Genomic DNA, 20,035 nt, shown 5'->3' with positions numbered 1-20,035 from the left:
GTCTGAGCGTTGGGGAAGGGTCTGAGCGTTGGGGAAGGGTCTGAGCGTTGGGGAAGGGTCTGAGCGTTGGGGAAGGGTCTGAGCGTTGGGGAAGGGTCTGAGCGTTGGGGAAGGGTCTGAGCGTTGGGGAAGGGTCTGAGCGTTGGGGAAGGGTCTGAGCGTTAGGGAAGGGTCTGAGCGTTGGGGAAGGGTCTGAGCGTTGGGGAAGGGTCTGAGCGTTGGGGAAGGGTCTGAGCGTTAGGGAAGGGTCTGAGCGTTGAGGAAGGGTCTGAGCGTTGGGGAAGGGTCTGAGCGTTGGGGAAGGGTCTGAGCGTTGGGGAAGGGTCTGAGCGTTGAGGAAGGGTCTGAGCGTTAGGGAAGGGTCTGAGCGTTAGGGAAGGGTCTGAGCGTTAGGGAAGGGTCTGAGCGTTGGGGAAGGGTCTGAGCGTTGGGGAAGGGTCTGAGCGTTGAGGAAGGGTCTGAGCGTTGGGGAAGGGTCTGAGCGTTGGGGAAGGGTCTGAGCGTTGGGGAAGGGTCTGAGCGTTAGGGAAGGGTCTGAGCGTTGGGGAAGGGTCTGAGCGTTGGGGAAGGGTCTGAGCGTTGGGGAAGGGTCTGAGCGTTGGGGAAGGGTCTGAGCGTTGAGGAAGGGTCTGAGCGTTGGGGAAGGGTCTGAGTGTTGAGGAAGGGTCTGAGCGTTGGGGAAGGGTCTGAGCGTTGGGGAAGGGTCTGAGCGTTGAGGAAGGGTCTGAGCGTTGGGGAAGGGTCTGAGCGTTGAGGAAGGGTCTCAGCGTTGAGGAAGGGTCTGAGCGTTGGGGAAGGGTCTGAGCGTTGAGGAAGGGTCTGAGCGTTGGGGAAGGGTCTGAGCGTTGAGGAAGGGTCTCAGCGTTGGGGAAGGGTCTGAGCGTTGCGCAAGGTCACGCAGCAAAAGCCACAACCCCTTCTCTTTCCCACTCACAGGACCATCAATGTTTCTTTCAGAGTTTGCTGATGGACACACACATGGACCCATGGACACCCACACACACATGGACCCATGGACACACACACACACATTATTAATGACTTACTGACTGATCTGGGATCAACACGTAGATACATATTTGACCAGCAGTGGACACATATCTCCATGCCTTTCTCTTCCCTTCTCCTCCTCACCATAAATGTCAGATAAAGATAGGACAACTGGCTGGAAAGGGGGAAGGGAAATGAAGGTGTGTGTGTGTGTGTGTGTGTGTGTGTGTGTGTGTGTGTGTGTGTGTGTGTGTGTGTGTGTGTGTGTGTGTGTGTGTGTGTGTGTGTGTGTGTGTGTGTGTGTGTGTGTGTGTGTGTGTGTGTGTGTATGTGTGTGCGTGTGAGACTGAGCGTGTCCCTGTTTGTGTGTGTACAGTAACCGGTCAAATGTTTGGACACACCTACTCATTTAAGTTTTTTTGATTTTTTTAAACTATTTTCTACATTGTAGAATAACAGTGAAAACATTCAAACTATGAAATAGCACATATTGAATCATGTAGTAACCATAAAAGTGTTAAACAAATCAAATATTTGAGATTGTTCAAAGTAGCCACCCTTTGCCTTGATGACAGCTTTGCACACTCTTGTGTAGCCTTGTGTAGCCTTGTGTAGCCTTGTGTGGCCTGCCTTCAACCACCATTTCATTTTCAGAAAAATAAATGCACTCCTTTGTTCCTTTCCCCATTTGTTTTCATCTGTTCTGTCCCTGGCAAGCCTGTGTCCACTGCCTGTGTTCATACCCAAACGGATTCATATTTCACTATTGTGGGAGAAGCAAAATAGAATTTTGAGGGAAAGAGAGGGCGAACAAGGGATAGAGGGAAGAAGGAAATGAGGGGTACACAACATTTAACACTTCCCTCAGCCCTAGGAGGGGTACACAACATTTAAAACTTCCCTCAGCCCTAGGAGGGGTACACAACATTTAAAACTTCACCCAGCACTAGGAGGGGTACACAACATTTAAAACTTCCCTCAGCCCTAGGAGGGGAACACAACATTTAAAACTTCCCTGAGCCCTAGGAGGGGTACACAACATTTAAAACTTCCCTCAGCACTAGGAGGGGAACACAACATTTAAAACTTCCCTCAGCACTAGGAGGGGAACACAACATTTAAAACTTCCCTGAGCCCTAGGAGGGGTACACAACATTTAAAACTTCCCTCAGCACTAGGAGGGGAACACAACATTTAAAACTTCACCCAGCACTAGGAGGGGAACACAACATTTAAAACTTCACCCAGCACTAGGAGGGGTACACAACATTTAAAACTTCCCTCAGCCCTAGGAAGGGTACACAACATTTAACACTTCACCCAGCACTAGGAGGGGAACACAACATTTAAAACTTCACCCAGCACTAGGAGGGGTACACAACATTTAAAACTTCCCTCAGCCCTAGGAAGGGTACACAACATTTAAAACTTCACCCAGCACTAGGAAGGGTACACAACATTTAAAACTTCCCTCAGCCCTAGGAGGGGAACACAACATTTAACACTTCACCCAGCACTAGGAGGGGAACACAACATTTAAAACTTCCCTGAGCCCTAGGAGAGGTACACAACATTTAACACTTCACCCAGCACTAGGAGGGGAACACAACATTTAAAACTTCACCCAGCACTAGGAGGGGTACACAACATTTAACACTTCACCCAGCACTAGGAGGGGAACACAACATTTAAAACTTCACCCAGCACTAGGAGGGGTACACAACATTTAAAACTTCCCTGAGCCCTAGGAGGGGAACACAACATTTAACACTTCACCCAGCACTAGGAGGGGTACACAACATTTAAAACTTCCCTGAGCCATAGGAGGGGTACACAACATTTAACACTTCCCTCAGCCATAGGAAGGGTACACAACATTTAACACTTCACCCAGCACTAGGAGGGGTACACAACATTTAAAAGTTCCCTCAGCCCTAGGAGGGGAACACAACATTTAACACTTCACCCAGCACTAGGAAGGGTACACAACAATTAAAACTTCCCTCAGCCCTAGGAGGGGTACACAACATTTAACACTTCCCTCAGCCCTAGGAGGGGTACACAACAATTAAAACTTCCCTCAGCCCTAGGAGGGGTACACAACATTTAACACTTCCCTCAGCCCTAGGAGGGGTACACAACATTTAAAACTTCCCTGAGCCCTAGGAGGGGTACACAACATTTAAAACTTCACCCAGCACTAGGTGGGGAACACAACATTTAAAACTTCACCCAGCACTAGGAGGGGAACACAACATTTAAAACTTCCCTCCGCACTAGGAGGGGTACACAACATTTAAAACTTCCCTGAGCCCTAGGAGGGGTACACAACATTTAAAACTTCCCTGAGCCCTAGGAGGGGAACACAACATTTAAAACTTCCCTCCGCACTAGGAGGGGTACACAACATTTAAAACTTCCCTCAGCCCTAGGAGGGGTACACAACATTTAAAACTTCCCTCAGCCCTAGGAGGGGTACACAACATTTAAAACTTCACCCAGCACTAGGAAGGGTACACAACATTTAAAACTTCCCTGAGCCCTAGGAGGGGAACACAACATTTAAAACTTCCCTGAGCCCTAGGAAGGGTACACAACATTTAAAACTTCCCTGAGCCCTAGGAGGGGAACACAACATTTAAAACTTCCCTGAGCCCTAGGAGGGGAACACAACATTTAAAACTTCCCTGAGCCCTAGGAGGGGTACACAACATTTAAAACTTCCCTCAGCACTAGGAGGGGTACACAACATTTAACACTTCACCCAGCACTAGGAGGGGTACACAACATTTAACACTTCACCCAGCACTAGGAAGGGTACACAACATTTAACACTTCACCCAGCACTAGGAAGGGTACACAACATTTAACACTTCACCCAGCACTAGGAAGGGTACACAACATTTAACACTTCCCTGAGCCCCAGGAGGGGAACACAACATTTAGAACTTCACAACTGCATCTTTTCTCTCCAGTTGAAATCCTACGAACCCCCCCCCCCCAACTTCTCCAGACCGTCTCTGGAAGCCTTCTCACTTCCCTCATCAACTCATCCCTGACCACTGGCTGCATCCCCGCTGACTTCAAAATGACCAGAGTCGCTATCCCAAAGAAACCAACACTCGACCCGTCTGACGTCAAATTACTACAGACGAGTGGCACAGGAGTCTAAGGCACTGCATCACAGTGCTAGAGGTGTTACTACAGACCTGGGTTCGTTCCCGGGTTGTGCCACACCTGGCCGTGGCCAGGAGTCCCATAGGATTGACCCAGTGTCGTCCGGGTTAGGGGAGGGTTTGGCCGGTGAGGCTTTACTTGGCTCATTGTGCTCTAGCGACTCCTTGTGGTGGGCCAGGGGCCTGAAGGCAGTCGCCAGTTGAATGTTTCCTCCGACACACTGGTGCGGCTGGCTTCTGGGTTAAGGAGCATGGTTAGGTGGATCATGTTTTGGAGGACACATGACTCCACCTTCGCCTCTCCTGAGCACGTTGGGAGTTGCAGCGATGAGACAAAATCAAAAAAGGGGGGTCATTTTTTATATAAATGTTGACCGTTATTCCTTCTTTCTTTTCTTTCCAATAAACTTGAGCGTGCTGTCTCTGATCAACTCTCTCGCTATCTCTCTCAGAACGATCTTCTTGGCCCTTAACCAGTCAGGATTCAAGACGGGTCACTCAACCGAGACTGCTCTTCTCTGTGTCACGTAGGCTCTCCTCACTGCCAAAGCTAAATCTATATCCTCTGTATCACAGAGGCTCTCCTCACTGCCAGAGCTGACTCTCTCTCCTCTGTTTAAATGCTCCTAGATCTATCCACTGCCTTCGACAATGTAAACCATCAGATCCTCCTCTCCACCCTCTCAAGGCTGAGTTAACGTGGAGAGGATCTGTGTCTGCACCATGTACTCTCATGACTGGTGTCCCCCAGGGCTCAGTTCTTGGCCCTCTCCTCTTCTCTCTATACACCAAGTCACTCACCTACATCATATCCTCTCGTGGACTCTCCTATCATTTCTATGCGGATGACACTCAACTACTTTTTTCCTTCCACCCTTCTGACAACTAGGTGGCGACACGCATCTCTGTGTGCCTGGCAGATATCTTAGCCGGAGCTGCTCTCCCTCCCAGGGAAGACGTGACCGCTCCAAGAGCTCGCTGTTGGCTGGGCTCCCCGCTTTTGCCATCAAACCCCTGCAACTTATCCAGAACCTTCCCGTCCTTTTAGGCTATCCTCAAAAAAATGTATTACAATGGCTGAGAAATGTGGTTGTCCCACCTGTCTATCTTAAGATAAACTGTAAGTCGCTCTGGATAACAGTGTCTGCTAAATGACTAAAATGTCAAATATAAATTTAACCAAAAGAAAGAGAACAGGGGATGGAGGGAAGGAGGAGGGGAGGAGGTACACAACCAATTATTCCAAGGTTGGAGGTTGAGAGAGGAGAAAAAGTCTGCCTCTGCTGCTGGTTCGGCTGCTGTTTCAAGTTTTAATTAAAATTTTCATTTCCTCCTCTGAAAAAAATAAAATAAAAAGCCAGCCCAAGTCAACAGCGTTTGCATTGTTGAGCTAGCGATGCAAATTGTGGTGTTGGGAAGCTGGCTGTATCTGGTTGGTCTGTAAGAGTAGAGGCCCCAGAAGTAGGGACGCTGTAGGAATCAGGAGAAACAGGACTCAATAATGAATACTTTCTGCTTTGCTTTTCTCTCTCTCTCTCTGTCCCCTCTCGTTCTCTCTGTCTTTCAATCTTTCTCTCCAATCTCTCCTCGGTTAATATCGAAGAGGCTCCCCTTCTGCTGACTGTCTGTTTGTAGCCCTATTCCCCCTGAGTCAGAACAGGTAATGGCAGAAATCATGCCCTCTTTTCACATTGCTAACCCATTTCAGAGAAAGACAGGTAATTGCTAATGTCAATAACTCACATTTCCACATCACGCATTTTCACATTTTATGTGTTTGTGTTCTGAGAAACAGATTCACCGGGACGAAGGAAAACGCTGATTCAAAGTGTTTGCGGTTGAGTCATACAGGTCTGGTCCAGCATCAAATGAATGTTATGACGTGCGATTGGTTAGATAAGCTTTTCTATTCAGTGCTTAGGCGTGTGGTTTAGGGCCGGGCGATATGGCTAAAAACCATATCTACATTTTTTCAAACTTATGGACGATTCACAATATACAGGGAGCTTAATTCCATATATGTCCTCTAAATAAGTGTTGTTGTACAATTAAAGGTCAAATACACTGCATGTCAAACAGTCAGCAATAATCTAATGAATTCAGGGCTTGTAAAATCATACCTAGGCTAAATATAAGCCTTCCACAAGAAGATCCACTAATAATTTCATTATTTTATCAAAATAGCTTAACTTGTGTTTATGCAATAATCACTGATCTGGCTTTCAAGTCAGTCTATGAAATGCCTTTTTTGTTACAAATTGAACAGGAATCATGCATAATGCACATGCACTAATATTGACGAACTTCTTGTAGCAATATGGAACATTAACCAAAAAAAACTATTGAGTCTTGTGATACAGGCATCTGGAGTGTTGCAGAAAAATATCTGAATTACAGTTTTTTCTAGATTGCTCAGACACTTTTAATGAAACTGGTGTCGACTTGATGTCCATCATAACCTAATTAGCACAACAGCATTATATAATGTACAACTAAGTCATTACTCATTGCTTTCACACACAATCCAAATGCTAAGCACATTTTTGCAACTCTCTGCAAAAGACGCAAAACTCAGTTGAGTAAATCATGACAAACAAAATGAAAACATTCGGTCCCAGCTGATACAAATTACTCCCATGAATGTCAACCTCTTTTGTGTGTGTGCAAAATGTCCTTGCACAATTGTTCAATCAGAAATCAGTCCTGATTCATGTATAAAAGAGGTCTCCTCTGAGTTGCTGTTTGCATGAATGGATCAAGTAAGAGGCCGAAGGCAAAGACAAAGGAGAGGTAGAGGGGCCCACGGTGAAAGATAGGTCAGCTCTCAGTTCAAATGGAGAAAGGTCAAATAAAGCCTGTTGTTCCTGGACATTCATGCTCGAGTGACGTTTCTGCATTAGTCAGCTTTGGTAAAAATCATTTTAGGAAACAATAATACAGCCCATGCTGTGATAATATATATTTGTTCCTGTTATAGTATCAACAAATGGCTCAGACATATAAAAGAGGGTTAACCATGTTGGGGTATTAGGATACTTCTCGGTCTACTTGGTCTGTATTGGGATGTGTGATGGATGAGGTGGAGCTGGAGAGGATGCTGTTTTATTGGCTCTTACCGTTCTATTTGGTTTGTTTTTCCGCATTGTTTGAAACTTCTTTTGTACATAATGTTGCTGCTACCATCTCTTCTGACCGAAAATAGCTTCTGGACATCAGAACAGCAATTACTCACCTCAACTTGGACAAACAATTCTTCTTTAATGAGTCGGACGGAAAGAATAAACTCCAGACACCCGAACGGGCCCTCATCCCCGTCATTCGCAGGAGAAAGAAACAGAGATTTTGGAGAAAGAGATCGGGGTGCCTTGTGAGGATCAGGCGATGAATATCTGCCTCTGGACCACATACTGTTAGCCAACGTTTATTCGCTGAAAAAATCAATGGGACGAACTAAAAGAACATAAAAATCATACCAACGGGACAATAAAAACTGAAATATCTTATGTTTCACCGAGTCGTGGCTGAACGATGACATTAATAACATACAACTGGTGGGTTACACACTATCAGCAGGATAGAAGAGCAGCCTCTGGTAAACAACAGCTGGTGCCCGATATCTAAGGAAGTCTCAAGGTTTTGCTCGCCTGAGTTAGAGTATCTCATGATAAGCTGTCTCCCTAGAGAGTTTTCATCTGTAGCTGTCTACATACCATCACAGACCGATGCTGGCACTAAGACTGCACTCAATGAGCTGTAAACCGCCATAAACAAACAGGAAAACGCTCATCCAGAGGTGGCGCTCCGAGTGGTCGTGAACTTTAATGCAGGGAAACTTAAATCAGTTTTAAGTCATTTCTATCAGCATTTTAAATGTGCAACCATAGGGGAAAAAATCTAGACCACCTTTACTCCACACACCGAAATGCATACAAAGCTCTCCCTCGCCCTCCATTTGGCAAATCTGACCATAATTCTATCCTCCAGAATCCTACTTCCAAGCAAACATTGAAGCAGGATGCACCAGTGACTCGGTCTATAAAAAAGTGGTCAGATGAAGCAGTTGCTAAACTACAGGACTGTTTTGCTATCACAGACTGGAATATGTTCCGGGATTCTTCCGATGGCATTGAGGAGTACACCACATCAGTCATTGACTTCATCAATAAGTGCATTGATGACGTTGTCCATACAGTGACTGTACGTACACAACCCAACCAGGATGCTCTTCAGATGTGGCAGGGCTTGCAAACTATTACAGACTACAAAGGGAAGCACAGCCGAGAGCTGCCCAGTAACACGAGCCTACCAGACAAGATACATAACTTCTATGCTTGCTTCAAGGCAAGTAACACTGAAACATGCATGAGAGCATCAGCTGTTCCGGATGACTGTGTGATCACGCTCTCAGCAGGCAATGTGAGTAAGACCTTTAAACAGGTCTACATTCACAAGGCCACAGTGCCAGACGGATTACCAGGACGTGTACTCCAAGCATGCGCTGACCAACTGGCAAGTGTCTTCACTGACATTTTCAACCTCTCCCTGTCTGAGTCTGTAATACCGACATGTTACAAGCAGACCACCATAGTCCCTGTGCCCAAGAACACTAAGGTAATCTGCCTAAATGACTACCGGACCTTAGCACTCACGTCTGTAGCCATGAAGGGCATTGAAAGGCTGGTCATGGCTCACATCAACACCATTATCCCAGAAACCCTAGACCCACTCCAATTTGCATACCACCCCAACAGATCCACAGATGATCCAATCTCTATTGCACTCCACACTGCCCTTTCACACCTGGACAAAAGGAACATCTATGTTAGAATGCTAATCATTGACTACAGCTCAGCGTTCAACAACATGGTGCCCTCAAAGCTCATTACTAAGCTAAGGACCCTGGGACTAAACACCTCCCTCTGCAACTGGATCCTGGACTTCCTGACAGGCCGCCCCCAGGTGGTAAGGGTAGGTAACAATACATCCGTCACGCTGATCCACAACACAGTGGCTCCTCAGGGGTGCGTGCTCAGTCCCCTCCTGTATTGCCTGTTCACTCATGACTGCACGGCAGGCATGACTCCAACACCATCATTAAGTTTGCCGATGACACAACAGTGATAGATCTGGTCACAGGCAACGATGAGACAGTCTATAGGGAGGAGGTCAGAGGACCGTGTGGAGCAAGGACACAAACCTCTCCCTCAACATGATGAAGACAAAGGAGATGATTGAGGACTACAGGAAAAGGAGGACCGAGCACGCCCCCATTCTCATCGACGGGGCTGTAGTGGAGCAGGTTGAGAACTTCAAGTTACTTGGAGTCCACATCACCAACAAACTGACATGGTCCAAGCACAGCAAGACAGTCGTGAAGCGGGCATGAAAAAACGAATTCCCCCTCAGGAGACAGAAAATATTTGGCATGGGTCCTCAGTTCCTCAAAAGGTTTTACAGTTGCACCATCGAGAGCATCCTGGTGGGTTGCATCACTGCCTGGTATGGCAACTGCTCGGCCTCCAACTGCAAGGCACTACAGAGGGTAGTGCGTACGGCCCAGTACATCACCGGGGCCAAGCTTCCTGCCATCCAGGACCTCTATACCAGGCGTTGTCAGAGGAAGGCCCTAAAAATTGTCAAAGACTCCAGCTCCCCTAGTCATAGATTGTTCTCTCTGCTACCGCACGGAAGCGGTACCGGAGCGCCAAGTCAAGGTCCAAGAGGCTTCTAAACAGCTTCTACCCCCAAGCCATAAGACTCCTGAACATCTAATCAAATGGCTACCCAGACTATTTGTATTTCACCCCCCCCCCTTATTTTACGCTGCTGCTACTCTCTGTTATTATTTATGCATAGTCACTTTAATAACTCTACCGACACCACATGTACATAAACTCAGCAAAAAAAGAAACGTCCTCTCACCTTCAACAGTGTTTATTTTCAGCAAACTTAACATGTGTAAAAATGTGTATGAAAATAACAAGATTCAACAACTGAAACATGAACTGAACAAGTTCCACAGACATGTGACTAACAGAAATTGAATAATGTGTCCCTGAACAAAAGTAACCAGTGGTCACCAGCTGCATTAAGTACTGCAGTTCATCTCCTCCTCATGGACTGCACCAGATTTGCTGTGAGATGTTACCCCACTCCTCCACTAAGGCACCTGCAAGTTCCCGGACATTTCTGGGAGGTATGGCGCTAGACCTCACCCTCCGATCCAACGGGTCCCAGGCGTGCTCAATAGAATCGAAATCAGGGCTCTTCGCTGGCCATGGCAGAACATTGACATTCCTGTCTTGCAGGAAATCACACACAGAACGAGCAGTATGGCTGGTGGCATTGTCATGCTGGAGGGTCATGTCAGGATGAGCCTGCAGGAAGGGTACCACATGAGGGAGGAGGATGCCTTCCCTGTAACACACAGCGTTGAGATTTCCTGCAATGACAACAAGCTCAGTCCGATGATGTTGTGACACACCGCCCCAGACCTTGATGGACCCTCCACCTCCAACTCAATCCCGCTCCAGAGTACAAGCCTCGGTGTAATGCTCATTCCTTCGATGATAAACGCAAATCCGACCATCACCCCTGGTGAGACAAAACCGTGACTCGTCAGTGAAGAGCACTTTTTGCCAGTCCTGTCTGGTCCAGCGACGGTGGGTTTGTGCCCATAGGTGACGTTGTTGCCGGTAATGTCTGGTGAGGACCTGACTTACAACAGGCCTACAAGCCCTCAGTCCAGCCTCTCTCAGCCTATTGTGGACAGTCTGAGCACTGATGGCGGGATTGTGCGTTCCTGGTGTAACTCGGGCAGTTGTTGTTTCCATCCTGTACCTGTCCCACAGATGTGATGTTCTGATGTACCGATCCTTTTCAGGTTTTGTTACACGTGGTCTGCCACTGTGAGGACGATCAGCTGTCTGTCTCCCCGTAGCTTTGTTTTAGGCGTCTCACAGTACGGAAATTACAATTTATTGCCCTGGCCACATCTGCAGTCCTCATGCCTCCTTGTAGCATGCCTAAGGCACGGTAGAAAGGCCTCTTTAGTGTCCTAAGTTTTCATAACTGTGACCTTAATTGCCTACCGTCTGTAAGCTGTTAAATGTCTTCACGACCGTTCCACAGGTGCATGTTCATTAATGGTTTATGGTTCATTGAACAAGCATGGGAAACAATGTTTAAACCCTTTACAATGAAGATCTGTGAAGTTATTTGGGATTTTTACGAATTATCTTTGAAAGACAGGGTCCTGAAAAAGGGATGTTTCTTTTGAAACCTCAATTACCTCGACACCGGTGCCCCCGCACATTGACTCTGTATCGGTACCCCCCTGTATATAGTCTCGCTATTGTTATTTTACTGCTGTTCTTTAATTATTTGTTACTTTTATCTCTTACTTTTTAGGTATTTTCCTATAACTGCCTTGTTGGTTAAGGGCTTGTAAGTAAGCATTTCACAGTTGTATTCGGCACATGTGACAAATAACATGTGATTTGATTGTGTAACGATTGATTGAAATAACTTTTCATTAGATAACAAGTTGTATGTTTAGATGGAGGTAACTGATTTTGTGTCATGTACAGTATTTCATGGTTTGAAAGTTTTAATGCATTTTGCAAATTAAATGTGTAATTTTGGTCAACGTGTTTCAGTTTGGGGCTACGTGTTAATTGTTTGGACAAATGTGCTCAAGCAATCAAGAAAACTGTAATTCAATTTATCACCCAGCTCTAGAGTGATTGGTTATATAAACTGATCTATCCAGTGTTTGGACGTGTGATTGGTTAGATAAGGCAGTCTATCCAGTGTTTGGACGTGTGATTGGTTATATCAGGCAGTCTAATGGTATCATCCACCTGTGCTGCATGGTGATAGCAGGAGAGTGTGACGCGAGACCAGTAAAACACAACATTCCACAGAGATAGCGTCTCTACAGCGAATCAGAACACAGGAGCCACACAGACACACACAGACACACACACACGTATAGACAAACACACAGTGGACTGTGCACAAACACACACACACACAGGCAGTCACACAAACAGAAACACACAGACACACACATGCACACACACACTTTCACTGACAACACATACACAAATCACATTCCACTCCATCTCCCCCCAACACCACCTCCTATCCACCATTAGGCTGTTTTGAGGCTCTGATGTCTCTGGGGTAAGGTGAGCTCTGAGGGGGATTGTGTGCGTCCTCTGGGTGGTGAAAGCCATGGAAGACTGGCTCCACTGAGCTGTAACAGCCCCAATGTCCCTCTGTGGTCTGTCATGGTCTCAGGCATCATGGTCTCAGGCATCATGGTCTCAGGCATCATGATCTCAGGCATCATGGTCTCAGGCATCATGGTCTCAGGCATCATGGTCTTAGGCATCATGGTCTCAGGCATCATGGTCTCAGGCATCATGGTCTCAGGCATCATGATCTCAGGCATCATGGTCTCAGGCATCATGGTCTCAGGCATCATGGTCTCAGAAATCATGATCTCAGGCATCATGGTCTCAGGCATCATGGTCTCAGGCATCATGGTCTCAGGCATCATGATCTCAGGCATCATGGTCTCAGGCATCATGGTCTCAGGCATCATGGTCTCAGGCATCATGGTCTCAGAAATCATGATCTCAGGCATCATGATCTCAGGCATCATGGTCTCAGGCATCATGGTCTCAGGCATCATGGTCTCAGGCATCATGATCTCAGGCATCATGGTCTCAGGCATCATGGTCTCAGAAATCATGGTCTCAGGCATCATGGTCTCAGGCATCATGATCTCAGGCATCATGGTCTCAGGCATCATTGTCTCAGGCATCATGGTCTCAGAAATCATGATCTCTGGCATCATGATCTCAGGCATCATGATCTCAGGCATCATGGTCTCAGGCATCATGGTCTCGGGCATCATGGTCTCGGGCATCATGGTCTCGGGCATCATGGTCTTGGGCATCATGGTCTCAGGCATCATGATCTCATGCACCATGGTCTCAGGTATAATGGTCTCAGGCATCATGATCTCAGCCATCATGATCTCAGGCATCATGGTCTCAGGCATCATGATCTCAGGCATCATGGTCTCAGGCATCATGGTCTCGGGCATCATGGTCTCAGGCATCAGAATGGCGGATGGGCCATCTTCCTCAGTCAGGCTTCGAACATTGGCTGGGCTGGAGGCAGGCTGGGGGTTCACCACTATCACAAAGCCTTTAGAGCTTATAGTAGCCAGAACAAACATATATTCACGATTTCACTAATATCGTCAAATCAATCAGAGCAAGTTTTTGGTTCATTCAGTAGTTTTTACCTGATTTAGTAGAACCCTGTTGAAAAATGATGTTAAAAGTATCATATATATTCCAAAAACATACATTGACCATAAGAATTTTAATGCTTCCTGTTGTCATGACTTTTTGATTTATGGCCCATTGTCAAAACACCCGTTTTAAATTCATCATCAATATGCTGAAAAAAGTTGTGATATTTTGAAGACCAATAAATATAAGTTACTCCCTAGACACACATGTCACACTTGTGTTCAGATTATTGTATTTAGCTAAATTAGTGCCCTATAAACAGCACACGACCAGTATTTACCAAGTGGTCACTCAAGACTGGAATTGATTAGCTTGTTCTACTGTAATCAAAAGCAAGGGCAAATGAATCACTCACATCAGTATTATATTGAAATCAATTAACTTGGGTATACTGTATGTACAGTATCTGTCGATAAATGAGAACCTGTTGTAGTAATATGTAGGCGATGTCACGGCAACGTTGGCTAGAAAAGCACATGTGCAGAAACACGCCATTGGGTCTAACGGTCGCGCCGTGCCAAACTGTGCATGTGCAGAAACACGCCATTGGGTCTAACGGTCGCGCCGTGCCAAACTGTGCATGTGCAGAAACACGCCATTGGGTGTAACGGTCGCGCCGTGCCAAACTGTGCATGTGCAGAAACATGCCATTGGGTCTAACGGTCGCGCCGTGCCAAACTGTGCATGTGCAGAAACACGCCATTGGGTCTAACGGTTGCGCCGTGCCAAACTGTGCATGTGCAGAAACACGCCATTGGGTCTAACGGTCGCGCCGTGCCAAACTGTGCATGTGCAGAAACACGCCATTGGGTCTAACGGTCGCGCCGTGCCGAACTGTGCATGTGCAGAAACACGCCATTGGGTCTAACGGTCGCGCCGTGCTGAACTGTGCATGTGCAGAAACACGCCATTGGGTCTAACGGTCGCGCCGTGCCAAACTGTGCATGTGCAGAAACACGCCATTGGGTGTAACGGTCGCGCCGTGCCAAACTGTGCATGTGCAGAAACACGCCATTGGGTGTAACGGTCGCGCCGTGCCGAACTGTGCATGTGCAGAAACACGCCATTGGGTGTAACGGTCGCGCCGTGCCGAACTGTGCATGTGCAGAAACACGCCATTGGGTCTAACGGTCGCGCCGTGCCGAACTGTGCATGTGCAGAAACACGCCATTGGGTCTAACGGTCGCGCCGTGCCAAACTGTGCATGTGCAGAAACACGCCATTGGGTGTAACGGTCGCGCCGTGCCGAACTGTGCATGTGCAGAAACACGACATTGGGTCTAACGGTCGCGCCGTGCCGAACTGTGCATGTGCAGAAACACGACATTGGGTGTAACGGTCGCGCCGTGCCGAACTGTGCATGTGCAGAAACACGCCATTGGGTCTAACGTTCGCGCCGTGCTGAACTGTGCATGTGCAGGCCGTCAAATCAAAGGCACTCCATCAATATGAAGTTGTTTGACGAAAATGAAAACGTGTCAGTTTGTCACTCTCACGAGGTTGGAGTAATAACATGTTAAGACATTGGGTCTAATCTGAGTTGTGTCTTTAGAAATCGAGAAAATTAACAACTAAGGAAGAATTTTTCACTTCCCCAACTCCAAACCGCGGTCTAGTCTGCTGAGTCTGCTGAGTCTGCTTTGCAAAGCCTTCCCAGAGGTATCGTGATGTTGGGCCTCTGGGTTTAGAAAATGCTCTGGGTAAGTGTTAGATTTCACAAGTGTTATGAAGGCAGGTGCCAGGCCAGCAGCAAAGTAGAACTTTTGTCTCTCCAAGCACTCTAATGTACCCATTACAGGTTAATAACATCATGCCATCCAGTCTCTCACTGTATGTGTGTGTGTGTGTGTGTGTGTGTGTGTGTGTGTGTGTGTGTGTGTGTGTGTGTGTGTGTGTGTGTGTGTGTGTGTGTGTGTGTGTGTGTGTGTGTTATAATAAAGAAATAATGCACAAGGAGGTGTGGTATATAGCCAATATACCGCGACTGTTCTTAGGCACGATGCAACGCGGAGTGCCTGGATACAACCCTTAGCCGTGGTATATTGGCCGTATACCACAAACACTTGAGGTATCTTATTTCTATTATAAACTGGTTACCAATGTAATTAGATTATCAAAAATACATGTTTTGTCATACCCATGGTATATGGTCTGATATACCACGGCTGTCAGCAAATCAGCATTCAGGGCTCGAACCACCCACTTTATAATAGCCCTATATACCACTCGGCGAACAACACAGGCCAGAAGTGTACACTATAGATGCTGCAGGATATGGAAAGTGTAGAATTGCATTCTACTTCACACAGCATTATAGGTCAGCAGATCAGCACTAGCCCTGTAACAAAGATGCATACAGGCCCACACACACAAGCAGTCACACACAAACACACACACACACACACAAGCAGTCACACACACGTGTATGACGTATGACTGTGTTTCACCTTCCTTCCCATACAGAATAGGGCTGTTTTTTCTCTTTCTCCATTTTGGAGAGAGGGAGTGAGAGGTGAGGACTGGTCTTCTAAACCTCCATTAGTGACTTCTCTCTCTTCATCACAGATGGTGTCAAGGTCTCTCTCTCTCCCTCTCGATCAAACACAAACACAGTCAATTTGATGACAAAACAACGACATCTGTTTGCTGAATCTACTGTAATGCTGCGCTCTTCTTATTCAGACTTCATACAGACACTGCCTAGAGAGAATTGGGTCAGTGTTATTATACTAGGAACTGATATGACAGAGAATGTGTTGGTTTGACTGGAAGATGCCGTGGCGGTTGAAGCTCATGCATGAACATGTACCAGTCGTTATGATCGTTAATCCACCGTGCCACTGGGGAGGTGTTATTACAGTATCGCTGGTACTCAACATCTCCTCCTGTGGGACTGGTTACTCTACACACACCTGGTGTCTTCTGGGTTGGACATCTCTCTCTCTCCCTCCATCTCTAGGTATTTGCATGCCATTATTGGAAAAATGCATGTGCAGTGCCCCATCACTCTCTTTATCTCTCTCTGTCCCTCGCCCCTTTCTCTTCCCCTCCTCTTCCTCTTTCTCTCACTACCCCTCCATCTATATACCCCTCTCTCCTCCTCCATCCATACATCCTTTTCTCTCTCCCAGTCAGCTAAGCAGCCTTAATTGGTTTAAGGGCAAACAGAAATAAGCAATGGCTCTATAGGTAGTGGAGAATTACCGCGATTGTTGTGAATAATGACACACACTTGCACAGAGAGAGAGGGAGTAAGAGAGTGAGATGGAAAGAGAGAGAGAGATAAAGAGAGTGATGGGGCACTGCACATGCATTTTTCCAATAATGGCATGCAAATACCTCTTCTCTCTGTCCTCTCTATCATCCCTCTCTTGGCCCAGCCCATGATGATTTACCTACTGTATGTCCTCTGTCATTGTGTGTGTGTGTGTGTGTGTGTGTGTGTGTGTGTGTGTGTGTGTGTGTGTGTGTGTGTGTGTGTGTGTGTGTGTGTGTGTGTGTGTGTGTGTGTGTGTGTGTGTGTGTGTGTGTGTGTGTGTGTGTGTGTGTGTGTGTGTGTGTGTGTGTCCTTTCCTGCCTGCCTGCCTGTGTGGGTGCTTGCCTACAGCCCCCAAACGATCCCTCACACGCAACCAGAGCCAGTCATTTCTAATGTCCCATAAACAGTTGATATGATCAGGGCTTTCTGACCCGGTCTCTCTAACATCATGACTTTTCAGTGAAGCCATGGCTGCCATCAACCTGCCATCAGTCAGACAGCTGTCACTGTGTGTCTCTGTGTGTCTACCATTCCATCCACCACATATCAGTCTGGTGGAGGGGTTACTCTCTATTCATCACCAATCTATCCATATGGTCAGCGGTCCCCCCCCCCCCGCCCCCGACACACACAGTCTCACACACACACACACACACACACACACACACACACACACACACACACACACACACACATACGTAGTCTCATATACAAACACGTCTCATACACACACAGTCTCACACACACACACACACACACACACACACACACACACACACACACACATACGTAGTCTCATATACAAACACGTCTCATACACACACAGTCTCTCTCTCACACACACACACACACACACACACACAGAGTCTCACATACACAGGTTGATCTCCGACACTGTGTTTGTGATTACGGGGCTGATGTGGTGATTAGGGACAGATAATCAGATTAACGGGGACACAGATCTGGGGAGGGATAATGTGGCAAGGGCCGTATGCTCTCTCTCTCTCTCTCTCTCTCTCTCTCTCTCTCTCTCTCTCTCTGTCTCTGTCTCTCTGTCTCTGTCTCTGTCTCTCTCTCTGTCTCTGTCTCTGTCTCTCTCTCTCTCTCTCTCTCACACACACAGAAAGAGAGAGAGAGAGAGAGAGAGAGAGAGAGAGAGAGAGAGAGGCCAACAGATTGTAGATCATATCAGCTAACATCTTAACCTGCCCGTGAGACAATCTCCTTTCAATTAACCAGCCTAAACAATGAAATCACTCTCATCCCTGGTGTTGCCTGGGTAACCCAATGTGTCTCCCCTACCCATCAGTTCTACCTTTGTCTTTCTGGACAGACCTTTAAGGCTACAGTCAGGGATTTCAGGAGCTGTTCAATGGGTCACGTGTGTGTGTGTGTGTGTGTGTGTGTGTGTGTGTGTGTGTGTGTGTGTGTGTGTGTGTGTGTGTGTGTGAGATAGAATACGATGAATATAAACAAGCAAGCAGCACATAACTGAATTACATAGCAACACTGAGCTACCCAGGCAGCGTGAACGTTGTAATCATTATGAAAATAAAAGATGAAACAGAGATACTACGATCATGTAACGCCCACTGCACTTGCTAGTCTTTAATTCACTCCACTTGTTTATGCTAAGCAGAGAACCACGAGAGACCATCTGCTTTGGAGAGTGTGTGAGCATAGAAAGTGAAGTTTGAGAACTCTTCCGTAGTCAAGAGGCTGAAGCATGATATGCATGCAGCACATACATTTATGTCTAGTGCCCTAGTCCCTCGGCTCCTACACAGGAAATGAAGAACATGTTAAAGCTCTAAGAAGGGCTATTAGTCAACGATGCTGATGGCACACTTGTCTGTTGATTTCCCTTACACAGTGTGTGCGTGTGTATTTGTCTGTGCCTGTGGGTGGGTGCCAAAGAGGACCAGACAGACCAGAAAACAAACAGAGAAAATGATCCTATTGTACGTACATGTAGCCACAGAGTTCTGATCTGGAGGTGCCTCATCACCATGGTTTGATCTGGCGGAGTCATTCCTGTCGCTAAACAGTTCCTGCAGCCATCTATAAAATCCCTCAGACAATCCAAAATCGCCCGATATTTATCCTACTGCTGCTCGGGGTTGGCGCTAAAAACGAATGATAAACCTATGTCAGGACGTGACCCGAATAACATACGGAGAGGGCTAGCCTACACCCAGGCGTTGAGGACGATACTCGCAGGTGGAAGAGCATCTCTTCCTGTTATGTCACAGATAGTGTTACCTGATGTAGGCTATAGATCACCACACAATTATCTCGTGGAATAATAAAACACCACAACAAAACAAATAAAGGAGCCTCCCACATGTTGGCTATATTTTAATTGTGTAACGGAGACCTATTCAAAGGGAAGTTTAGAGAATTTGGTGATGATGTGCTGCCCTAGCTGCACTGCCTGCAGCCCAGAAGAACCAACAAAGACCATCATCAGTGCGTTGAAGGCTATTGCCAGACCCACTGACACAGAGAGACCACTACTCCGTCCTATTCGGAATCAAATTGACATGACCAACGTGCATTCCACCCCCTGTATTCAACTGACACCACAGAGCGCACGCTCTCACCGTTACAATGTGCATGTGCCATTCCATGGGAGAGCCGCGCGAGAGAGCCAGTGTGAGTTCCGGCGCGGAGCGGTCACTCCAAACCATCAAAACACAGCAATGATCATTCCCATAATTTACCTTCCATCGCAGAAACCGTGGTGGTGGTGATGATGACACATAAAACTGCAAACAAATCCACAGTCATGGCAGAAATGTATAGTCCACACAGTCAATATGCCTATCCACTGAGAACCACGCAGGACACGCACACAAAAAAAATCACTTCGGTTGTCACAGAGCGGTGTATTCATTCCAGTCAGTAAGCCCGTGTTATGAGAGTCACATTTCCAGCCGTACTAAAACTGTGTGACAACCAGTGTAGGACCCTGCCGAATGTATGGGTTGGAGGCGAGTGAGAAGTGGGCAAGACAGCTTCTTTACACCCCGCTAAAGCGGCAGGGCCAATCACAGATTTAAAAGTGAAAATCGCTAACCAATCGCCAATGGTTTGCTCCTCCCTGCTGCATTGTGAAAACACAAAACTTTTCCCCGACCTATTTGAAATGGCAGCCGACAGCGTCAGCGAAGGAGAATAGCACCACCAATTGGTCCGTTTGGGTATTACATTATTAGATGGTCCCCACAAATTAATAGAGGACCTCCATTGCTCATCTCTCTCTCTCGTCTCTAACC

General features: G+C 46.9%; 1 protein-coding gene across 3 annotated transcripts in view; it reads right to left on the bottom strand.

The window, feature by feature from the left end:
• The window catches only part of LOC135558633 (ephrin type-B receptor 1-like), a 362,430-nt gene extending 342,581 nt beyond the window's left edge, over positions 1-19,849 (bottom strand). For all 3 annotated transcript variants that reach the window (XR_010458378.1, XR_010458379.1, XM_064992582.1), the window contains exon 1: positions 19,481-19,849. Coding sequence is in view for 1 of the 3 variants with exons in the window: in XM_064992582.1 (XP_064848654.1) it covers positions 19,481-19,547 (67 nt within the window). In the remaining 2 variants the exon portion in view is untranslated. The remainder of the gene's footprint in view (positions 1-19,480) is intronic.
• Between the last annotated feature and the right edge of the window lie 186 nt (positions 19,850-20,035).

The sequence above is a fragment of the Oncorhynchus masou genome, chromosome 17, assembly GCF_036934945.1.
Source record: "Oncorhynchus masou masou isolate Uvic2021 chromosome 17, UVic_Omas_1.1, whole genome shotgun sequence".
Lineage (NCBI taxonomy): Eukaryota > Metazoa > Chordata > Actinopteri > Salmoniformes > Salmonidae > Oncorhynchus > Oncorhynchus masou.
Note: the sequence above shows the minus strand (reverse complement) of the source record. Positions and strands in the feature narration are given on the sequence as shown.